This window comes from Lycorma delicatula, chromosome 7, assembly GCF_047948215.1.
Source record: "Lycorma delicatula isolate Av1 chromosome 7, ASM4794821v1, whole genome shotgun sequence".
In the NCBI taxonomy this organism is placed as follows: domain Eukaryota; kingdom Metazoa; phylum Arthropoda; class Insecta; order Hemiptera; family Fulgoridae; genus Lycorma; species Lycorma delicatula.
This window is the reverse complement of record NC_134461.1, coordinates 20,105,340-20,131,135: the sequence shown is the minus strand read 5'-3', so window position 1 is coordinate 20,131,135 and position 25,796 is coordinate 20,105,340. Positions and strand designations below refer to the sequence as shown.

Below are 25,796 nucleotides of genomic sequence, written 5' to 3'. Positions count from 1 at the left end.
TGTGGATATCCTACACCTACACTTTTTCACTTCTCCAGAAGTGAAAAAGTTAAGCAATCTCTGTACTAGAGTCGAGAAATGTTGGCTACTGTTTTTTGGGATGAAAAGAGCATCATTTTAGTTGATTTCATAGAACATGGACGAATAATTACAGCCAACGTGTACTGCGTAATGCTCACAAAACTGAGACATATGATCCAAAATCAACAACGTAGAAAACTATCATCCAGCATAATTCCCTTCATGACAACGCGCATCCTCATACCGCTGCCTTAACCAAGAAGAAGATTCAAGATTTTTGTTGGGAACTTTCGTTGGATCATACGTCTCAGGTTGGTGAGTATTATGCATTACATGTCGGCTGTAATTTTTGATCCACGTTCCATGAAATCAACCAAATTGATCCCAAAAAACGGTAGCCAACATTTTTTGACTCAAGTACGGAGACTGCTTACTAATAAAATAACGTGTGTTCTCATTTGTATAGTTATATGTGTTGTGACTAACATTATAACATATTCACTTTACAAAATCACTTTTCTTAAGCTTAATTTCAAAGGTTCAGCCCAAATTTTCTTGTAAATGTTCATCGTGCAAGACAATCAATTGCCACAAGTATTTTTGTATCGTTACCTATTGGAGACAAAAACTGAAATTTTAATGTATTTCATTGTTAACAGCCCATTTTATCTTGTTTGTGTTCATCTATTCATCATTGATTATGATGTGTTTAATGATTCTCATTTAAATCTTAAAATGTTGTGATTTTAAGATTTGTTGTGATTCATTTCTTAAAATGAAGTGATTTTATTTTATGAATTAGGGAATTTGCTGATTTTTTTTCTGGATCTAGTAAATTAATGTATGACAGTACATTTTTAAATAAAAAAAAATAGTGTATTTTTGTGATAAGATATCCAGTTATTTATGTTTGAACTAATATTTGTATTTTTTTAATCATCAAGAACACAATATCCCTAAAGGTTTTTATAAAATTATTGTAATTATAAATTGTTATTTCCTTTTGCCAGGTATCTTGAATCTCCCTATAAATTCACTTAAGCTTGAAAACACTTCATTTTGTCTACCTAGTCAAAAAACAGTAATCTAAAAATTCCAACTGCAATAAAGAATCACACCTTACATTTCAGCAGTACAAAACATAAAATATAACAGATTACAGCAGTACACTGAATATGCACACTGCTTATGAATTTTTGGTGATATACCTTCATAAAGAACAAACAGTCAGTCTATCCGTACATGCTACAAAATGTTTAAGCTTTTTTTTAAAAATATTTACAAATGTTTAGTTTAATTGTCTGCATTGATGAATTGTTCGTTCTCATTAAAGATAACAAATTTTCGGTGTTTGTTTTGGTTCCATGAAGTTTAATGTTACCTATTAATAATTTATTTGTGTTATTACGGTGGAAGATATATATATTTCGCATGATTCAAATACTAATCATTTATTCTCCATTATTTGTTTTTATGTGAACTTAATAGTTTGTTAAACATAAATGTAGTAACATGGACCTGGTTATTTTTAAAACTATCTTCTGTAGGATTTTTATAAATCCTTATTTACCGTTTAACGATAATAACAACATTGAAATGTTTCAGATATTAATTATCGCACACTTTTGCATTCAAAAACAGAATTTTTTTTTAAGAAAACATAAATCTTTTTAATTTTATTTTGCATTGTGGGTGAAATTTTTACAGATTAAGCACCGTTAATTGGATATCTGAACTTAATACTTTAGTATGTTGCTACAACATTGATAATAAAATGCAGAATAAAAAAAGTACATCAGATTATTCGTTTCAGAAGATATTAAAAAATAACAATCAAGTAAAAGGTCTACATTTTTTTGGTCTCAACTTTAGAAGGTTTGTTAATAATGATAATAATAGTAAATTATAAAATTACATATAAAAAATATTTCTTATATAAAAGCACATTTAGTTTTAATTAATAATTATTATTACTTTCACACATTTCTATAATATAATTAATCGCGACAAAATGCGTTATTAAATAATTTTATTTAGATACTATTTAAAAAGTTAAATATGTTAAAAATATTGTTCTAAAAAAAGTAATTAAATGATAGTAAAGTGTCAGAAAATTTTGACTTAAATTTTTTTAAATTATAACAATCAAAAATAATCTTCACTGCGTTTTGATGTAGAACATTAGTTTTATTAATATGTAAACCTATAGTATTACAATATCTGTGCTAATTTTTCAAAAATTTTTAGATTAGATTCAGACTTTTTAATTTAGACACTAACATTTTTTGTTATTGTTTTGGGGGTTATTAGATGATAAAGATAATATAAAGAAGGATATAATATGAACTGAAAATCAAATCTAAAATCTGCTGTTTAACAATTGATATCCTATCAATTCCTCTCTGCCCTTCTCTGAAGAAGAGAGTATGATACAAGACCTTGTGATCATCTAGTATGCTCATAATATCATCCCAGTTCATACTATGAAATGTGATGGATTCCTTTTTAACTCGCACACAAAATGGGATTCTCCTTAGCCCATTTAATCATTTTTCCAGCTTGTGAATTACGATAAATTGAACATTCATCAGAAAAAAAATATTTATGCCAGACATCACATTTGGAAATCATTCTAATAAAAGCTGCAAGCATACTGTTCAAGACTCCATCTGATAATTCATTCACTAAAGTTGCTCAAAATGATTTTATATTCATGTCTTTTATAATATGATTATGCACTGTTGACTGTAGTTGTTGACTGACAGTCGCCATTTACAAAGAAGTTTGATTATTGGAGCCTGCTCAAATGAATCGGTGATAGTGACATATGTCTTCTTTAACTCAGGACATAATGGGTCAGGTCTTCTTTCATCCACTATGCAGCCTGTCTTTTAACACCGACAGAAGAAAATGCACATTTTTTAAAAAATCAACCATTCTTGTTTTTGAGGTGGGTCCTTACTAAAGTGTTCTTGAAATGTATTTATTATTTGTGGCATTTCCCCTGTGCATTGTCATTCATACACTCAAATATATGTTACTAGCAACTCAACAGCAACCAACTCCTCAACCTTGCAACTGTTTTCGCTCTCATCAGCCATGGTTTGCTACTGAAAAAAGTGTGAATGACTGTCATGTATGACCTTGAGAGCAAGGATGCCAATTATGGTAAAGAAATTATGTCTTAGAAATCAAATGTTTTCAAAACAGTAGCAACATATTAATTAATTGCCGGGAGGGGTACACGAGCTTGGATGTACTGTATAAAGTAGTTATAAATTGAATTATTAAGGGCATTTTTAAAAGAAATTTGAATTTGGGACGAATCTTTTTCTCTTTTGCATTAATATTTTATCTAGTATTCTTGTATATTCAATGCCTTAACCAAGTTTTAACTTATTGTGTGATTTTTCATCTTTACATTATTTGGTATTTCTGTGGTTTCTACTACTCTAGTTTTTTTTTGGGATTGACCAATTTAAAATTTCTTGCAGGTCTTCCCGTAACCTTATGCTTGTTTTTGTAAAATTTTTCTTCTACTCTTTTCTTCAATTCATTTTAAAGTTGTTATTACATTTTTAACATCTACAACAATTTAATAATCCTCCTGCATTGCAATGTTTTATATCTATTTATTGTTTTTTTATGTTTTGACAGGTATCTTTAAACATGCCTTTCTATTCTTCAATTTTATATTTTATGTTATTTCTAATGGATGCTTGTTAGATTGAAAAAAAAAAACGTTTTTTGTTATTTTTATTTATTTGTGTGTGTGCGCGCGCACTTGTGTAAAATACTTAGAATTCTTAGGCCAATATCTGTGCTGGATTGATAGCATCCTCATCTTTCTTGTGGAATTTCCTTGTTTGAATCTTATAAGTATGCTGTTTTCTACATATTACAAATCATTATATTATTTCTAACAGTAATTACTACTACATTTAGTATTATCAGATTCCTTGTATTAAGTTTGTTTTCAGACAAGGTTCATCCACTGTAAAAATCCTGTTAAATTTCATTTGCTTAGCTCAAAAAAACAATAATAATGAATGGTTGTTAACTGTTGTGTTCCAGTTTAATTTTTGAATGTTTTTTCCTGTTGGTGTTTGATCAATAGTCCATAAATGCAAACAGTTCTTGACATTTTTTTTTAACTTTGCTGATATAAGAGAACCTACACAGATGTAATGTCAAGAGTCAGTTGCCCCTTTAAATAATTAGAATGAAGAGGTCTGGTTACAAAAATTTTCATTTTCACTTCTTGAATTATTTGAAGGCTTTCTTATTAGAAAAACAAAATAAATGCATTTCCTACTCTGCATAATACTAAAAAAATATCTATGAAAACTATGACAGAATTTTATGTTTAATTTTTTCTTGTATTTCCTTTTGTTGTTTATTTGTTTTGTTTATTTATTATTTTTTTTAGAGAAAATGTTACCAACATCAACTGGTACAGTATTAATAATGTTATCAGAAATGAGACAATGTATTAATAGATATAATGTATAATGGTCCTCTAATTTATGAAACTTGTACTACTTTTCGACATAGTCTCCAGCAAAACATTTAGACACTTGTCCCATAGTTCTGTAAGCTTTCTGATTTCCGCAGCATAGAAATCTCTACTTTGCTATTTGAGTAATTCATGTATTGTCTGCTTTGTTGTCGTTAAACTTGTTGCAACGTAAAAAGTCTCTAAGTAGACTGAACAGTTAAAAATTGGATGGAGCTAGGTCTGAGCTGTAAGGAGGATGTGGCAAAATCTCCCAACCCAACCTGAGCGTTTCTCCCGTTCTCTGAGCAATTCCGAGTCGACTGTCTTGGAACGCACCTTGAACATGTTTTGTGATAATTTAACACATCATGAATGATTGAATGCACAGTTTCACCACTAAAATTACACAAACTAGCAATTTGGGAAATTTTGACTCGCCTGTCTTTGCAAGTAGTATCATTTATGCGATTATGCAGCACGGTAGTTGAAACTTTAACTGGTCTTCCAGAGCAATGGAGATCAGTCACACTTGTTCTCCCGAATTAAACTGTTCCACCCACTTATACATGTTACCCGGGTTTAAATACTTTTCACCATACTTTTTCAACATTCCTGAGTAAATTTCCGCTGTTTTCACACCTTCTGATAGCAAAAGTCTTACCATTGAATGTTGCTCTTCCAGTGTATATGTTTGAAGCAGAACTGACATTTTGAAATCAACAAAAGAAATTATGTTAAGATTAATTATGATCAAATAACTGATTAAATGTATCCTGAGGTTGCCAACTTAACCCTCAAAAGGTTTCATTGTTATTGAATGGACTGTTTTTTTTCTCTATCAATTTGTCTTGTTAATTACTGAACGTCCCTCGTATAATTACACTTATTAGTCTGTTACTCAAGCCTCAAAATATAGGTTCAATTTTTAAGAACATTCTTGTACAAAACATTTTTCTCCTTTATTATCATATTTAGGGAGGAGTGGTCTGAAAATTTCATTGCTTCTAAAGTTGTATTTCTTCATTTATCTTTTGTTTTAAATTTTATCAGTTGGCTTGTTCCATACATTATTTACTTGCTTATTTTTCTTATTTTTGGGGCAATATCAAGTGCATCATCAGAAATTAAGTAATAGTAACTAATAATAAAGTTGTCTGGAATCCAAAATCTTTGCTTTTTTTTAGAATTAGTATGTACATCATTTAAAATTTTTATGGTTACAAAAAAAAATTTGTATAAATAGTAAATACTATCTGAATTTACACAAAAGTAACAACTGCCTTATAAAATGCAATGTAATATCTAAAAAAATGTTTATATTCTACATATATTAATATCAGATAGGGGTTGAATTAAGAAGAAAGTAAGAGAAAGCTAAAATTAACTATTATCTTCTTAATTGAATTACTCATTGATTGACGCCATCTGAGTTTTCCTATAATATTGAAAAAATTGAATGCAAAATCTGTTGCATTTTATATCTCTCCTGAAAAAACTAAAAAGAAAGAAATTCTATATATATATCTTCTTCCCATTATGATAAATATTTCAGTGCTAGAAGTATGAGAAATGGGTGGCTTTTTTCAAATATTTCTACTGCATTTAAAAAAAGCAAACTACCCAATTGTAATTTTCTGAATTACCTTTTTATTATCAGATAACCAAAACTCTCATTTAAGTTTGAAAATAATAACGGGTGACAAATGTAAATAATAGAGTAACAAACTAATTATGAAATAATTAGAAATTGGATTTTGTGAATGAAATTGTATTGTTTTTATTAAAGAATTCATACAGTGAAGCAAACATTTTTTTTTTTTTAATTGAATTGTATTCTATAAAGATAAAGAAAAGTAGTACTCTAACAACTGAAATAGTTAAAAATAAAGTAAAGGTATAAAACGCCCAGGCGTTTTTCGCCCACAAACAACAAAAAAAAAATTTTAACGTGTAGAAGTTAAATTATGTAATGTTATTAATACAAGATATTTTCAAAATGTTTCTATGATATGTTTGTCCAGTACGTATTACAAAGCTTTACTTCTGCCGAAGTCGTTACATTGGGCACCCATATTTTTGTCAACATTCATAAAGTGTTGGCAAACAATGTTGAAAATTATTATTTTTTTAGAAAGCTCCTTCAACTGGGATCACTGAATTGCTTTCCTTTTTAATTCAATTTCAGTTCTGTATTAAGTAAAGTCAGCTGATGTTGAGATATTATAGTGAATGCCTCAGACATTCATTAAGCTTTACAAAATGTTTCTTAAACAACATCGATTAATGTACCGGAAACATTTTTTTTGAACAATTTGATAAACAAAACCCATTTCTTTTAATATTGTGAATTTTGATACTATTTTTTCATAGATTTGATTTCCTTGTACCATTCTGAACATTATCGATTGCATTTAAAATTTTATGAAAATGCATTTGCAATGAGTAAACTTGGTTTTTCCATTACTGAATTTGAAGCAAAATACAAAATGTAACATTTTTATACTATTCAGTGATGGGAATTCTGTATGCTTCAATATACAGGGTCCGGCATATAAACCTGACGATTTTTGAGGGATAATAATTAAACTGTGTTTATTACTATTAAAACATTTAATATATCAAATTAAGATCAATTTTTGCAATTTATAGTGAATTACTTACATAGATTTTTTTTATTTGAATATTATGTTGTCCAAATGTTTTCCATTACTCCTGACACACTCACTTAACCTCATTCTAAAATTTGACATTGCTCGCTCAATCATCACTTGTGGAACCGATTCAGTTTCTCGTTGAATGGCCTCCTTGAGTTCTGCAATTGACTGTGGTCGATTACTGAAGACTTTATGTTTGAGATACCCCCACAGAAAAAATCACAAACAGCCAGATCAGGAGAATGCGCTGGCCAAGGAATGTCGCCAAATCAGGAAATCAAACGTCCAGGAAAGGTCTCTGGCAGAACATCCATTGCGATTCTTGCCGTATGAGTGAGTTGAAACCAAATTTCATGCCCTTGAAAGTCATTCAGTTTCTGTTGCAAAAATTCATTCAACATGTTTACGTATTGATGAGATGTTACGGTTACTCTGCGATTTAGCTCCTCAAAAAAAAATGGGCCAATTTTTTTTTTTTGTTTGTGGGTGAAAAATGCCTGGGTGTTATCATGGGCCAATTATGCCGAACTTTGAAACCGCACACCACACGGTAACATATTGATCGTGAAGTGTTTTTCAAGAATTTGCCGTGGATTATGCTAAGCCCAATAACGGTAATTTTGTTTATTCACAAATCCTGACAGATGAAAATGTGCCTCGTCACTTAAAAGAATAATGGCATCCTGGTGGACATTTTCGAAGATGACCTCGCAAGCTGCTTTGCGAGACACCCATTCATTTGCATCAAATTGCTGCACTAACATCATCTTATACGGATGGAATTTCAGGTCGGCATGAAGAATTCGTCGTACACTTCGATCAGAAATGGCTAGCACAGCAGCATGTCTTGCTGCTGAACATTGTGGAGACCGCATAACAGCTAACCTTACAGCGTTAATGTTTTCAGGCGTTCTCACAGTCCGTTTTCGTCCTGTTGGTTTCATTTTTGAAGCAGACCATGTGTTCCTATTCTTCACCCACAACAATGTCATATTCCTACCAGGAACAGACGCGTGTCGATTTAAATTGAAATGTCTGCAAAATAAATGCTGTGTTACAATAACCAAGTCATTATTTTTAAAATAGGCTTTATTCACAAACGCTGTTGTTCACCCGACCACGACATACTGGCTACTGAAATAGCATGAATAGATCTGTTGATGTACAACAGTCTCGTGTGGTGCCAACATAACAATTACTACAAAATCGTCAGATTTATATGCCGAACCCTTTACATATACATTACAGTATTGCATAGCTGTTGCTGTTGGAGAGGAGAGAACAATGTGTTCCTTTCAATGTTGTGATTGTGTTATGAATGCTACCGATGTAAAACATTCATTTCTGTATTATAATTTCTATTTCAAATTAAAAGTACAAATTTAGGTAACTTTTGAAGTTATCTTGTACAATTGTTTTCATATAAATTTGGTTTTCTGGTTTATTTCCTTTTTATAACAATCCTACTGTAGCTATTGCTAAAACATAAATAACATTCATAACTGTTAACATCAAACTAATTGTTCAGTATAGTCCAATATCCCTCAAGAATTTTTATATCTGCTTTTACTCAATACTCTGTATTTCTTGTACCCCATAATCGTTGTCATTAACTAATACCGCAATGGTTAATCACTTATTTACAGTGTATTGAGTAAGTAAATATATAAAACAATTTTGAATGTATGATTGTCACTTTGTAACTGGTTAGGTACATTTCGGTCAATTTTTGTGACTATTTCAAATGAAATGGAATGTTGGATAATTACCGATAGAATATTTAGAATTATTACTGACCTTTGGATAATTATGACCCATCTTGTTGTTTGCCCAAAAAAAAGTGTAAGTTCTTTTTTTATATTATTCTTTTTCATTCTTATTGTTTATCTCTTAAATATGATTTGATTTTTGGGCCAGTAGCCTTGTTAGCATTTTATATTTGTCCGCCCTAGATAATAATAGTAGTTTTATACATAATGGTAAATTTTTTATATAAAACCTAAATTAAATTTGATCGTTATTCTTGGACTGCATTTATATTTTTATTTATAATATAAACATGTCTTATTAAACCTGACTTATTAGTTATTCTGTCAGCGATAAATTTGCTTACTGTTGTGTTCTACTGTTAAAATATTTCAAACTATTACTACTACTACTACTACTAATGCTTGAAAGTAAATTTCTTCAGTTGCCTACATTTTTAAAATTATCTGTTTTTCTTCTTAAGTCTCTATTTTAGATAGTTTAGTTAACACTGTTGAATTAGTTTTACTAATTACTGTAATTTTAAACTCTGAAATATATTTTGCTGAATTTAATGTTATTTTTAAGTCTTCTAGTATAAACTTTATGTAATTATCTTTTCAAAATCTATAACCCCTTCTCTTTTTTTTATTAATTCTTTATTACAATATTGTTAAGAATCTTCTTCCTTTTTAAGTGTGGTTCAAACCTTTTATAAAATCTTTTACTTTATTTTTTTCTCTATTATAATTAATAGTGATTAGATAATTATAAAATTTTCTTCTATTATTTAAAAGAGTGTTATTTATTTAATTTTATTACTATTAGTTCTTTAAAATTTAATCTTTAGTTTTAAAATAATCAATTAGTTATAAATAACCCTTTATTATTGAACGTTTCCTAAAATTATTTTTTTATGATCATTAATACGAGGTCTGTTCAGAAAACAATTGAACTTTATTTTTTTAATCCTTATTACTAATTTTACAGAATATTAGTCCTTGTCTCCTTCAAAGTACTCCCCTCCCCTATCCACACACTTTTCCCAGCGGTGTTTCCACTTCGCAAAGCAGTCCTGGATAGCTTCATTTGAAAATTTCCATTAAAGTCCATGATGAATTTGCTTTAATGTCATCAATAGTCTCAAAAGCAGCGTCCTTTCATCAATGATTTTAATTTTGGAACTAAGAAAAAATTGCAAGGAGCCAGGTCTGACGAATGACGGCTGGGGGAGGACTGATTTTTGGCACAAAACTGATGAATTGATTGTGCGGGCGCATCGTCATGGTGAAGGAACAATGAGTTGTCTCGCCATAACTCTGGTCTTTGTGGATTTTTCATGTAACCGTTGTAAAACACCTTGATAGTACACACGTTCAATATTTCACCTTGAGGCAAGAATTCAGAATACACAATTCCATTAAAATCAAAAAAAACAGAGGGTATCTGACATTGGATTGAAACTGACATGCTTTCTTGGAGCGTGGAGATCTTTTGCCAATCCATTGTGATGATTGAACTTTTGTCTCGATTTTGTAGCCGTAAACCTGGCCTTTGTCTCCTGTTATGATCCTTTGCATGAATGTTTCATCGTCAGTTGCATGTTTAAGAAGTTGCCGACAAATGTCCACTCAATATTCCAATATTCTTTTTGCTGTTCGGTCATCAAACGAGAAACAAACTTGCTGGTAACATTGCGTAGAACCCGGAGCATCATCTCTGTAATCTTGTTTTAAAAGTTGAAATGTTTCCATGAAAGTTTTCCCCCATTTCACACAAAATTTTACATTGTTTCGTTGTTCCCAAAAATTGCTACAAACACTTAAACATGTTGCACTCATATAACAATAACGCGAAAAATAAAAGAGATATCAACAATCCAAGAAAATATGTGGCTATAGAGTAGGTTATGCAGAAAACAATGGTGCCAACCGCATGTCAATAAAATATCTCTTTTGGCATGTAATTAAAAATATTCAGTTATTTTCTGAACAAGCCTCTTGTTTTATAATAGATTCTATTACATAAATATTGAATTAATAGTTTTGGTTATTCATTACTATTTATGCCTAATTATTTCTTAAGATTTTTGTTTTATTAACCTAAGAATGCTAAACATTTACAATTTGTTAATAATTTATTTTTTAATTATTTAAAATAACTTCCAGTTTAGTTCAATTTCTTTGATATTTATTCGAAGTTAAACATTTTTATTATTTCATATTTTAAATTAGTGGTAGAAGTGACTGTCATACTTTGTCAAGCTTTTATAATAGAAGTGAAACAATAGGGATGGTAGAACAATTTCTTGTCTACAATAAGCATGTCAAATACATATTATGTTCTTTTTTTGAACTTCAGTTTTATTAAAGATAAATGGAATAAATGAAAACTCTAAAATATATGAGTCAAAGGAGGCTGAGATATAGAAGACTTCTTCTAAATTATTAAAATATCACATTGATGAAGTTAATAAGTTATTTTATTTTACCCCTCACAGCTGTTAACACAATCGCCTCTTGTTGCCTTGAGTATCTTGTTTAGTTATTTTTTCGTTTTGACACTCGGTGGAATTAATTCACAAGCTTGAACAGGTATGTGATAAAAGCATAACCATGTTCTACATTTTTCTTTTAAATTTTTATTGGGGAGTAAACAAAGGGATCCAATCTCTCTCTATTTGAAAGCCCACTTTTCCCTGATAAGCACCTTGTTAAAAAGGTGCTTCTGCCAAAGTCTTCAGAAGAACAACCCCTCTCCCATTGACTACTTAAATACAAAGGATACTATTACTGATTAGTTACCCATATATCCTCAACCTTAACACAGATTCAGGGGGTGTCTAGGCAATTGCACATACCCTGGCAAAGAATGGCTCAAAAATAAGGAAAAAGATGGATAGTGAGAAGAAAATTTGCTGTTAGATTGACTTCAAAAAAAGAAAATTATAGCTACCCAAAGGTGGCAATAAAGCCCCTTCAGGTAGTGGATCCTACTTTGATAGAGATTTCAAGCTTCACTCGTGTAAATTCCCATAAATCTATTTTTGGTGTGGGAACCTACAAATCATTCAGTCAGATTTCTGCTGGAGGATTTGTCCCATCATTTTCATGAATTTAGCAATATTTCTTTTTATAAATAAAAAATACTTGTAATAAATTAATTTATTTTATACTTTCTACTTCAGTATTTCATTTGGTCAGAGGTGACATTAGATAAATAATTAACATTTTTATTGGCTTTAGGCCAAAATTTTCAATAAGATTTATGTCCTATTTGAAAAGGACTTGTATTAGTTTTAGTTGAGTTGTTAATCAGTTTTACAAAACCGGGTTGTTAGAATTTTTTAGGAAGTTGTGCAATGTATCCTTATTACTAATAATAGTAATAATTAATACTGAAAAAATTAGACAGTGATATATGCTTTTATCTTTAGTACAATTTTAATTGATGTTAAACATGAATGGTTCAAGTAATCATAGATTCTTGATGTTATTTTCATATTTAAAAAAAACTTATTGGTGTGGCATTGTAACTTGGGTCAGAAACTTATATTCTTGTTCCATTGGGTGAGAGCTATTACACAGGAGTGTAACAGCTTGAACCTAAGGGGTATCCTCACATCTTTTAATCCCCTATAGTAAACCATAAAGTTTGACATATTTTGTCCTGCAATACGAAAAACTGTAAATATAGTAATAAAATAAATGCATTTATAGCTGTTTGAATCAAATATTGACTGTTTTAAATTTTTGTTATTGTGTACATTTAAAACTGTACCGTATATTATCTTAAAAAAAAGTTGCTCTTAATTTCAGGAGAAACAAAAGGAAACTTTTTTTTGTTGTTTATGAATTAATCCTTCGTCCTTTACCTACTTACACTTACTGAGGGATCAAATGTATTTGTGTTTGTTTCATTACAGATGTAGTTGCTCCTTTTTTTTTATAGTCAAATAATCATTATTAAACTGAGTAGTAGATCAGTAATCTTTAACCTCTTTTCAAGGTTTCATTTCAGAATTTTTGATTTGTAATTCAGGATGGTCTGACTTTCCTGCATAAACTTTACAACTTTTACACTATAAATCCACATTTTATGGGATGTAATATACTGAAAATACTTTTAAATATTAATGTCTTAATGTTAAAAAATTGTGTCTACAAGGCCAACTGACTTTCAATTCTGTTCTAATAATTATAATAATTTTTTTATTTTTTACACTAGTTTATAATGGTTTTAAATTATGCTCTTTTCTATTGCTGTTATTTTAGAATTTTACTTTTCATTTAGAATTAAAGAAAGAAAAAACTTTTCATATTTTTAACAATATATTGCATTATTTATAAATACAATAACGTTTTTAATTACATTTTAAATTATTGATTATTTAATGAAACGTTTGATTATTTTTCACTTTACACAATAAATCAAGATCTTTTTGCTTTACATTATTTCTTTCAGTCTTTCTTTTGGCTGAATCGTTAAAACATCAGATTACAAGTAGTATTAGTCAGAGATGTTTTCTCTGATAGTAATGATATTCATTATTCATCTAATTCCTATGGTGGTGCTTGGAAGGCTGAATATCTTTTGCATTTTAAAAACTTTGAAGCTACATATACATTTTGGTGATAAAGGCAATAAGAGAACACGTCACTCTTTACTTTTTCTGATAATTCTGATGAGTTTCCCTGAATTTTAATGAGATGTATATGCCATTTTTGTTTGTGACACGTGAAGTTATCTAGAACTATTAAGGTTATGATGCTCATTACGCATATACTGCAGATTGCAGTATTTTAATAGTGTGAAAATGTTTAGCATTCTTAAAGTTAAATTTTCAAAATTAATCAGTACTAGATTTATCAGTACAAATACAATCTGTTTAATGGTATTTATTATAAATTATTGATATTTCTTAATTATATGCTGTAAACTCTTCACTATTTTTGGTCTAAAACCAAATAACTAAATAAAGCTTATTAGGGTTTTTCATCGTAAATTTTACATTTTTTATTTACAAATAATTTTTTTGAGAAATATTCCACTACTAAGATATTATTATTAAATTACCAGTTTATGTGATTTAAAAACAGGAGTAACATTATTTCAGTTTAATTGAGCCCTTCATTTTAATGTTGACAATAAATTGCTCAATAAGTATGGTAATTTAAAAGTAAATGAATATCTTTTAGGGAAATTTCTTAATACGTTACTCCTAACGTTACTGTTTAACATTTTATGGGCTTGTTTTATTTTGACTAAGTTATTTTTATTTTGTCTTTGTAATGTATAATTCCTTTTAATAAAATTGGAAGTGTGTATTTTGACATATGTGAGAGTTTTTCTTTTAGCACATTGAGATGATTTTTTTTGAAAATTTTGTATCTGTTTATTTGTTAGTGTAAGTTTAGAACTGATGATTCATTTTGAATGAAACCTTCACCACTGAAAAGCTTTGATTACCTGAAGGAATTTTTCCAAAATTGTTGTCCAGGTGTTACCCAGCTCTTAGTTTTAAAAATTGTTATCGGTTAAATAAATTAGCATAATATTTTGAAAAAAAATTGATGCTTATGGTTAAAGTTAACATTTTTCTATATTCTGCATATAAAACAATTTCTCTTTGAAACAACACATATGCTCACAAACTTTAAATTAAACTAAAAAAGGATTAAATAAATATATGGGAATGTAAGATCAGACTTTTGCCATTTACATTTAAAAAGAGTGTTTGTGTTGATTTTTTATTTTAGTTTGTTTTGTAATCATAACCTGCTTGACTAGTAATTGGTTAACATAAGCTTTATTGGTCATCGGTTGTGTGATGTAAAAAAACAGAGTTCAAATCCAAATGAGGGTAAAGATGTATTTTTTATCACAGCCCACAATTTGTTCATTTGAGTTTTTCGAAGATTTTTCTACTGTCCTAATCAGGCTAGTAGCATGTTTCGTGAAATAGTGTAATTACAGGGAATTTTCTTTTCTGAAATAATTTGGGAAAAATACCTCGCAATCCTGCCTCAGTCAAAATCACGCGACACATACACAAATACAGTGAGTGTGTGTTGGTTGAACTACCAACTGAATAAATAGGTTGCTTAGTTTATTACAAATTTTTCAGAAGCACCATCTGCATTAGCCTGGTTTTTTATGTTATTGAGAAATTTACTTTATAGAAATAGAAAAAACAAGCGATTTGACCATTTGGTAATATGTGGTTGGACAACAAATTTAAATTTAGTCAAGAGTAACTTGAAGTGTTCAAATTGTAAAAATTTTATTCTGATTGTTTGGATATTTTTATTATTTAAAGTAAAGAGTTTACTGCATATTATTAAATTAATTTTATTATTGTATAATTATTAATGTTCTAGTGATTGGTTATTGTTTAATTATTAATTTTTGTTTTATATATTTATCAATATGTTTGTATTGACTTAAATTATTCTGTGGTTAATTGTAGAGTATTGTCATAAACTAACAGTTGATACTTTGCAGGTAGTTGATTCAGTATTTTTTTTATAAATTACGATATAATTATTAATTTTTACATTTTTAGCTAATTTATTTTAATCGTTTTATGTTTATTTTACTGTATAATGTTTTATTTGATTGTTCAGTTTTCTTGGTATCTTGTTGTTTAGGTCACCCTCTTGGCCAGTGTGGGCCCCTCGTTTGCCCCCTCTCCCATCAGTATCTCCCCCTTCTCCTATGAATAATATACCTGATGAATTGAGACCATCGACACCAACTGGACGTTTTCTATCTGTTAACAGTCCGTTAACAAGGCATCGATCTCCTAAAAGTCCTTCTACACCTATCCGTCAGACCGGAGGAGCGACTAGTGGTACTTTTAGGTTTCCTCCTTGGTCAGGACCCTCTCCACGTGCAGCTTCCTCTCCCGGTCTGTTACATCCTTCCCCGGCTCCTAATCAAAATTCAAATCATACGTTATCACCGTTAGCATCACCCACTTTATCAGAGAACTGCGTCCCAAGGTAAAGTACTGTATTAAAATCCTCCACTTTGATTAATTCATTTCTTGAATTTTGAATCTTTCATTGCATACCATTTTTATGCCTTGCTGAGTCTTTTTATCTTATATACATATAAGGTTGCAGGTCCTGCATTTTTCCTACCTTCATTGGTGGTGGATGAATTAATATTGTGAATTCCTTTATTAGTATTTTCCTCATTCCTTTGTTGCTTTTATTAATGTAATATTTTTAATTTTGTTTATGTTAATATATTTTAGTTAATTGATAAATTATTTCAATTTTTGTAAATTGAACCCACCAAAATTATATCTGTACAGCTCATTACTTACAACATTTTATACAGAATATAAGTCAGTTCCTTAAATATATATATTTATTCTATTTGGCTAAAAGGGATGCATTCAGATGGATTACTAACTCTTAGCATAGGTGGACAAGTAAACGACGAGCTTGCTACTTGCCTATTAGATAAATTTCCTCACACCAGAGGCTTAAGGGGTGTGTAATAAACAAGCAGATAATCTATGTTCATTCTCATTATATTTAATATTAGAAGGTTTTTTTTACATTAAAAGTGTTTGTTTTTAAAATTAAAGAAGTAAATGAGCCATTATTGTTACACATGTTTACATCTGGGCATGCATCCACAGTGTTATATATGGATATACATTTGATGAATTAACATTAAAGCATGAATATATTATTTTTTAGAATAACAGAAAATGTGTCAGTAATTATGAAAAAAAAGAAATATATAAATAATTAAATAATTTTTAATAAAAAAATTTGAAATTTTTCATCTATTTGATCGATTGAATGTGTGTTTCCAGTAATTTAGTAACTGTGATCTAATCTGATTGGAAATGCTACAGTAGGTCATAAGTATAGTTTACTCTTTTGCTCACATAAAAAATAAAAATAATAAAATTAATTGCAAATGATAGTTCATTTGCAGTTAAACTCTTTAAAATCTTTATCCTGATATTCACGTATAAAGATTGAAGATAGAAAAATATATTGTTATAAAATTTATATTAAATTAAAGGTAAAAAGACGAGTTAGGCAGGGGGATGAATGTCTCTTTAGTTTAGTAAGGAAAGGTCATAAGAGAATGGAGGAAAACTTGTCAAGATAAAAGTCAGAACAGAAGCAAGTTAAATTGGGATGTATGAGGGAGAATCTGAACATTGATTGTTTGGCCTTTGTGGATGATCTCGTCCTCTTGGCAGAATATATAGAAATGCCAGAACAGTTAATGTTCTACACAGAATGGCCAAAAAGGCAGGCTTACAAATTTCCATAGAAAAAGCAAGGTATATGGCAAATATTAAGAACGCATCAAAATTATTATGGACAGAGCTCGAAAAGAATTAAGATGATAAGCAAATTTAGTTACTTGGGTGAAGTTATCCAATCAAATGGCATGGACAAGGAAGCAAACATCATCAGGATCAATAAGATTCTAAAATCGTATGGCCTAACAAAGGATGTATGCAATAAGAAACGGATCTCAAGAATGGACAAGAACAGGCACTATACAATGATAATCTGGCCAGGAGTTTTATATGTGGCAGAATGCGTAACTTTGAACCAAGGGGAGATAGATAATCTGGAACTCGTTGAAAGATAGATATTAAGGAAAATAAAAATTAATGGTGGTTGGAAATTAAGGAAGAATGAGGAACTTTACTGGGAGTTAGATAGAATCACGGAAGCTATACATAAGAGATGACTGGCATTTTACGGACTTGTGAATAGAATGGTGACAATTCAACTTATGATGCTGACAAGACAAATGTTAAATGGCTCAAGAAAGTTGAAGAGGACCTGTAACAAACATAAATGTGATGGATTTAAAAGACAGAAGGGTGCTTAGGTAAAAACTTAAGAATTGAAAGGGTACCAGAAGGAGAAGAAAGAATTTGCAACCTGAAGTGGTTGAAGATTGAAGGAAACAGCACAGTGAAAGAATGGAGTATCGAAAAACTAAAAAACTAGCCAGAAATTAACTATTTTATGTGGTCCTACAGTGACCGGTGTCAAAAAAATGATAAAAAGTAAATTACAAAGCTATGAAGTAAATGATTAAAAAGGATATTATTAGTTATTTTAGAATAGATGATGAAAAAAAGGCTGTAAATTTGTATTGAATTGAATTTTTAATGCCTTTTTACCTTATGGACTTTTGGCTTTTATTACTGTCTTGCTCTTATAGTTTGTGAAGCTCAGTTTTTACTGAAATAAAGTCAAATGATGGCATTTTTTTTTATCTTGAAGTCATCAGCTTCATAGTACAAGTATATTGTCATGTGTTTGGTTCAAATATCTGGTGATGTACCTAAATCTTTTGCATATTGGTTTATAATTAAAAATTATACTGAAATACTCAGTTTATTATTATTCTAGTTGATTTGTATAATTATTTAGTTTAGATCTGTGATAGTGAAAAATAGACTGATTCTACTCTTAATGCCTCATTTCTAATGTAGTTTAAAGTTGATTGGCTCCCATAATGGTTTCTAGGGTAAAATATAATAAATTATCTAAAAAAATGTTACTAGTTTCTAACTTTGCTTTTATTTTTAAAAGGCGATTAGAAAAAGACTTATTCTTCTCTGGTGAGGTTAGAGGCAGATAATTCTTAATGTTTGCCTCCACATCTAAATATAATCCCTTTTAGCCAATTTAAATGACATAAAACATATAAAAAATTACTGCTAATTAGTGAACTTAATCCCTTTGTTTATAGAAATTCAAAACATTTACTTAACTATTTGAATTTACAGAGGTAGTAAAACCTCTGTATTACATTAATGCAATGTAGTTTCTACATAAAATTTAAAAAAATAATTAAATTAATTAGTAATGTTTTATAATTAATGAATTTTAATCTTAAGAAAAAAATTACGCTTTACTTTTACATTTACTGTGACATTTCTTTTTCTAGTGGAAAACTCATTTGTATACAATAATAAAATTGTAGTTTAAATAGAAAGAGACTTTCTTTACTACTGTAATTAATTGTATTTTCTTCTTAAACTTTTCTTTTTGCTGATATTTCTAATTCCTTTGTACTTTATTCTTTTTCTATTTATATACAAAGATTTTTAATTTTGATATTTTACATTAAAAATATTTTATGTGATTAATTATACCACGATAATTTTATAACAATATAGATGGCTTTTTTTTTTTAATAATATTGTAAAATATAATTTAATTAGTAGATTGTGCCTTTCCTTTGAAATACAAAATTAAAATTACCTCCCATTTGTTTTCTAATATACTATGTAAAAATTAAAATTCTATTTGTGTATTATTTTGTGTTGTATAAATTCTCATGTTTGCTTATTTGAATCATTTGTAGGCGTTGAAATTTATTGGGGTTGATTTTTTAGTTAATTGCTATTATTTTGGTTGACACGATTGCTTATATTTAAATTTATTTGGACGTATTAAAACTGTAGGTAGTATCGTTCTTCTGAATTGTTTTCCAGTATATTATACACTAGGTCATGTCTTTTCAAAAATATTCAATAATAGTAGATCACTCAGTAGAGTGATCTCGTAATAAGGCAGACGGAGAATAGGTTTCGATTTTTTTTTTTCGTTTTCGTACCAGGGAATTAATGAGCAGAAACATGAATACAACTGACGTTTTGGCTTCTAAACGAAGATTATGGATGCACGTTAAAACAATATTGTGGGCTTATAGGAGTGTACATCGGAAGCTGTTGGAGAGTAACTCAAAACTGCCGACTGTTACTACTAGTCCTGACGATGTTCCAGAAGAAGCAGCTGATTCATTACCACCTGTCACGCTTCTCATTCGGAGAAGTAGCCAAGTGTTAGTTTAATTGTGCTTCTGTATCTGTATATTCTTTTATTATTTTTTTTTTCATTTAAATTAAAATTTTCACTTAATACACTGCTTTGTCATGTAGTTATTTGCTGCACTTAAATTTCATTTGTCTGTGTTTTATTTATTTTTCAAATTTTATTAATATTAATTAATTTCTTGTTTTTGAATTAATATTTTATTTTATTTATGTATGAACTAATTCCTCCCTTATTTTTTTTAAACTATTGATTATCTGTTATATATACCTGCCAGCTTCTCTGATTTTCCCAAGATTCAATAAATAAGCTTTCTTTTATGATTTTTCAAAATACATACCTTTTCTTTTGGATAAGCCAAAGAAAACTTTAAATAAAATTATTTTTTCTCTTTTTTTATTCTTTTTTATGAGAAGTGTTTTTAGTTGGTTATAATTTTTACCAGTGACTAGTCCTAATTGTTGCTTTATGATTCAGCCTGAAGTTACTGCCAGCTTTTTTTTGTATTTGGCTGTATTTAGAATGTTGTACAATTGAGTATTAGATTTGAATTATATGTGCTTGTATATGTTAGTGTTCTGCATTTTTGTGTGTTTATTCAGTTGTTTTTTTATATGTTGTATATGTTAAATTTCAGCAGAATTATTACATATTTTTCACAATATAATATATATATATATATATAGTGTGTGTGTGTGTGTGTGTGTGTGTACATACTGCTTTTTTAAATATTTTACATATTAATGTAGTAAGTCTCCCTTCTTTGGATGATTTTGTCCATAGAATGGAAGGAAATGATTGATTTTACTAGTGATGAATTCATTGGATGGAAATTGATGAGTAAATTCCTAGGGTGGCTTGAGTTAGTTTTATGATATAAAAATCCCATTCTACGATAAGAACTAATTCTACAAAAAAACAAAAAAAAGTACTAATAAAGTACTTTTAAAAAGTATATTGTACTATCAAAGTAAATGTCTTGAAAACAATAATAAAACAATAAATTAAGTCCATAAAATAATAAATTAAGTCCAATACTGTATGCATAGCATAAGTAGAAACAACTGAAATAATTTTTCCTATTTTATAAATTATATTTATTGAAGTACTGTATTGATTAATATTTTTTAGAATTATTTATTTTCTAAATAATAATAATCAATGATAATGATAAGATAAATAATAATTGACTGTTAATAATAAAATAAATAATCTGTGTACTTGCAAAATTGCAAGTATGTAGATTACAAACTAACAGATAATTTGTTGAAAGTTAAATTTGTAGTTTTTAGGTTAATGTTGAATTGATTAAACCATTAGATTTGCGTTTAGTTGCTGCTGCTGCTATTTACACTTTTGATTGTATTACTTGTTAATGTGTAGATATTGGTTGTAAGAAGAATAAGCCCTTTAACCGATAGGCACCTCAGCTGTTAATTTGTTAGTGTATTTTTTATAACTCTCAGTAGGAAAAGTAGTGGTAAAAAACAAGAACACTGAATGTGTAAAGTTATAATCATCATCATCAGTATTTCCAGTCTATAAATTCTCACTGAAGAATGTATAATTATTGATTCCAGATGATATTAAACGCCTTCATTGTTATGGCTTATACAGTTTCCTTGGTAATTTTTTTTGGGAAGAAAGAGGCTCTTTCATCTACCTTATATTAAAGGGCCCTTTCAGTTCACAGAAGACTACCTTTGAAGATTAGGGTGAATTATTCTCTTGTTCAAAGCGAAAATTTTTCCATATTTACATTGTAAAGAATGGTTATCAGTTGCTAAATGCAACAAATGAGCAATGTCATCAGCTCGTGCAATGATATCATGGCTTATCATATTTACCAGTGAAGTAAATAAGTTAATATTTGTGACAAGAACCACATATTCTGGAACCAATGTGATAGCATCTAAAATCATTGAGGTTCTGATAGCACTGGTAGTTTTCATTATGTTGAACTCATACTGGTAGTAGACTATGAGCTGTTATTCACATTTATGTTTCACTTCTTGAAGGAAAACAAGTTGTCGTTAAAATTAGCCGTTTCTATTGTGTAAAGTCTCATCAGATACAATAATTTTCCTGACTGATTCTTAAACATATTCATAAGTTTGCATTGATATATATGATAAAATGGATTGATTATCTCTCATTTTTATTTTTATTCTTTGCTTTTCATTAATGGAATTTTAGACAATAAATTGTATTGTTAGTAGATTTTTTTAAACTTTCTCATTGATGATGATTTACCACCTAATTAAACAGCTATTTGTCTTGAACATATTCATACTCTGTTATAAATAAAAATGAAATTAAAAAAAAAGTAAAGCAGGACATATGAAGTCATTTTTTTCATCTATTTTGAAAAATATTTTATGTTATTTTAATTAAAGGACCTTGGCAGGTATATAATTATTAAAATTTAACCAAATGTCACACTATCGACTTTGAAACAAATGTATTGCTTATGTTTTTATTTTCTGTTTTGGAAGCACATGGATGAATACATGTTACATTATGAGTATGTGTTTACACTGTACGGTGTGATATTTAAATCCGTACTAAATTAAAAAATAAAATCAATTATACATTCAAAAAACAATTTTTGTTGTATAATTCTGTGTATTATAAATTTTTTGGGTAATTTTTCATCTTTTACAACTATATAATTAGAATGATTTATCTAAAATTAAAATCTACATATACTATTTCATTATTATGATTATTTCAACTGATGATTTGATAATGTTGGAATTATTTGATATCAGAAATTTGAATGATTATTGGTTATTTAAATTAAATGTTTGTTGACTTTATTGATACATAAGAAAATTTTTAAGAGAAATGTTTTAGTTTTGTATTTTTAATTTAGGATAAAGAAAATCGGTGATTACTGATTATTTCTTTTAATAGTAATAATTATATTAAAAAAGTATGTCGTTAAACAATGAGAATGAAAATTATTCAAGATTTACCTCTTTATTTATGAAAGTTACTAAACATTAAATAAATAAATGTGGAAAAATTAAATTAAATAATTGATAAAATATTACATATTAAATATTAAGATTACATTTAATGGTGTATTAAAAACTGATAAAGAGATATTTTAAATCTTCTGAAAAAATGAACAATAAAAGATCATGTAATTAGTAAAAGTAAAGATATATATAAAGATTGCTAAGTTACTGTACAGGATAATTCAAATTGATAGACTTAATTTTGTAACTCTCTATTCCAAATTAAAAGCTAATGATAAATATGAAGTAAATTAGATCTGATGATACTCACAATAAAGTTTAAAGATACAATTTATAAATGTTTAACGTGGCCCCCTCCAGCTGCACAGCACAACCTAAGTAACAACTGAACTCACCCCATATTCAAGGAAGCATATCTTGTGTTACTGAGTTCACTGCAGCTGTGATACAGTTCCGCAGGTTGGCCAGATTTGTTGGTAGAGGTGGTACATAAACTGCATCTTTCACAAATCATCACAAGAAAAAGTCACATGGTGTGAAATAGGTGATCTTGGAGGCCAAAACTGAAGACCCAGGTCTTCATTTCCAATGTATTCTATTCATTGTTGAGATAGAGATTCATTCAACTTGTGTTGAACATCTAGGTGCCAATGGGGTGGAGCTTCGTCCTGTTGAAAAATGAAGTCGTATGAATATTCATTTAGTTGAGGCAAAAGCCAGTTTTCTAGTACATACTGGTACATTATCCCACTAACTGTTTTGCAAAAAAAGAATGGTCCATAAACCTTTGTTTGTGATAGGACTTAAAATGCAATAACCTCAGGGGGAATCTTTCTCATGTTGCAGTATGTCATGGGGATTTTGTAGACCCCATATGCAAAAATTGCATCTATTCATTTTTGGACTGAAATGGAACATCACTTCATCACTAAAAATTAATCGTGGAAGAAAGTCTCATCCCCCATGTTTTAAGCATTTGATCACAAAATTCAACACGCTTTGGTTTGTCATCTCTGCAAAGAGCCTGTAAAAATTGTAGGTGGTTTGGCTTGAAAAGTAAATGATGCCTGAAAACATGCCATGGTTGAGCTATTCAAAGTTCTTTGCTCGCTTTATAAGTTGACTTTCTTGGGTTTCATACAAAACTTTCTTCAATTTGTCTAGCATTTTCCTCTGCCACACATGGTCGGCCAGTGCTCTTGCCTTTACAATTTATATGTTGTTGTTGAAACCAACATTTTCTCTTCCTTATTGGATGGTCAGTGTTAAACTGGAGATGAAATGCATGCTGCACTGCAGTTTCCAACTGAGATTTACCGTACTCAGAAATACAGAAAAACTTGTGTTACACAGTAGCCATTTTAATCACAACTGACGCATGATGGCGGTGCAAGCACTGTAGTGGTAATTTTTGCAACTACATGTGCTCTAGTGATGTTATTTGAAACCTTCGCACTTACTCTAGATCATTCAGATACAATATATAGTTCAGGAAATATAGAGTTACTAAATTGAGTCCATTATTTAGAACTTCCCTTTATTTAGATGGTAAATGCTGAAAAGAAAGCTTTATATGATCTACCTACAAAAAACCCTCATTTCTTTAATAAACTAAAGTATTTTACTTTTATCTGTAAATTAATTGTTAGATGATGTCTAATGGTTACTTAAATTTTATTAACGTCTAATTAATATGATGGAACTGTTATGGGTACTGGATTGGCTCCTGTTCAGGACTGGTATTTTTCATATACTACAAATTCATCTCTTTGCTAAAAAAAAAAAGAGTGATGTAATTGATCATTAGGCTGTTGCTGCAAGTAAGAGTATGAAAATATTATAGTAGAATAAATTAAAAATATTAACTTATCTGTACTCTTTACTCTTTCTAGGAACAAACAATCAAATTTCTTATATATAATTTTTTATATATTAATATCTATATATACTTATGAAAAAAAAATTACAAACAAAAAGTTGATAATTCTGTTTGTGATTTATTCACTGTATTTATCTGTTTTTTATAAATTCTCTCAATTACTGTTGAATTTTATACAACTGTTTAAATTTTGTACAACATAGAATAATGGCAGATAGCTACTGTAATTGACGTAAAAAACCATATAAAAAAATCAGTAATATTTTTTTGAAAAACAGTATATGGCAATAGAACCAGGATTTTATTAATTACAACCCCAATAAAATTATATAAACTCATCAGTGTATACTGAATGCAGTAGATATGTCATAGAATGCTATCAAATTTATTCTAAATTATTTCTCAGAAATAATTTCTCAGAAATTTATTTAATAAATTATTTCATTAATAATAAAAAAGATTATTAAGCAATGTGTGTGCTACGTATGTTGACATACAACTTATGTACGGCGTACTATGTATGTTGTGTTAAAGCATTTTTTGGAAGTAGAATTAGGATCACTTTTCTTTTAGAAGCCAGGTTGTGTTAATCTTTTCATCAGTCAGCCAGCCATATACTTTATATATATATATATATATATATATATATCATTGCCCTAAATAACTAAAATTTGGAAGATATAAATGAAGCATACTAGAAATTTAGAATGACAATAAAAAGTATGGTTGAACATCAAGGGAAGGAAAATAGTGATTAAGATGGACCAATAAAGAATAAAAAAACTTATTCAAGAACTAAGAGCTGGGTAATGAAGGAACATTTCTGCTTGAAGGTAAAAAAAAACATCTGATATCAGTAAATGAAGTGTAAGCTGGGAATGGTACATGGAAATCTAGAAAAAATAATGTAGAAAAGGCTGGACAATTGTTATATACTGAGTGTGGAGGTTATTGGATAAAGATTTTGATTCTGAGGAGGATATATAAAAGAAGGTGAGAAGTTTTTTTTAGACATGGGCCTATTGAAAAATCATGAAAATTAGGCTGAATAAATAGAATAAGGATGTGTAACATACATTTTTGTGGTACGTTAGTGAAAGAATAGAAATTAACTGAATTGGGCAGCGGTTGAGCAGTTCATTGATAAATGCTTTGGAAGAATTGATAAATAAA

General features: G+C 29.0%; 1 protein-coding gene across 9 annotated transcripts in view; it reads left to right on the top strand.

The window, feature by feature from the left end:
* The window catches only part of LOC142328124 (EEIG family member 2), a 528,939-nt gene that overhangs the window by 480,302 nt on the left and 22,841 nt on the right, over positions 1-25,796 (top strand). For 2 of the 9 annotated variants that reach the window (XM_075371647.1, XM_075371645.1), the window contains 3 exons: positions 1,729-1,896; positions 15,570-15,923; positions 19,546-19,770. In XM_075371647.1, coding sequence (XP_075227762.1) covers positions 1,729-1,896; positions 15,570-15,923; positions 19,546-19,770 — 747 coding nt within the window. The remainder of the gene's footprint in view (positions 1-1,728; positions 1,897-15,569; positions 15,924-19,545; positions 19,771-25,796) is intronic. The other 7 variants (XM_075371649.1, XM_075371650.1, XM_075371646.1 and 4 more) reach the window with 7 other exon arrangements.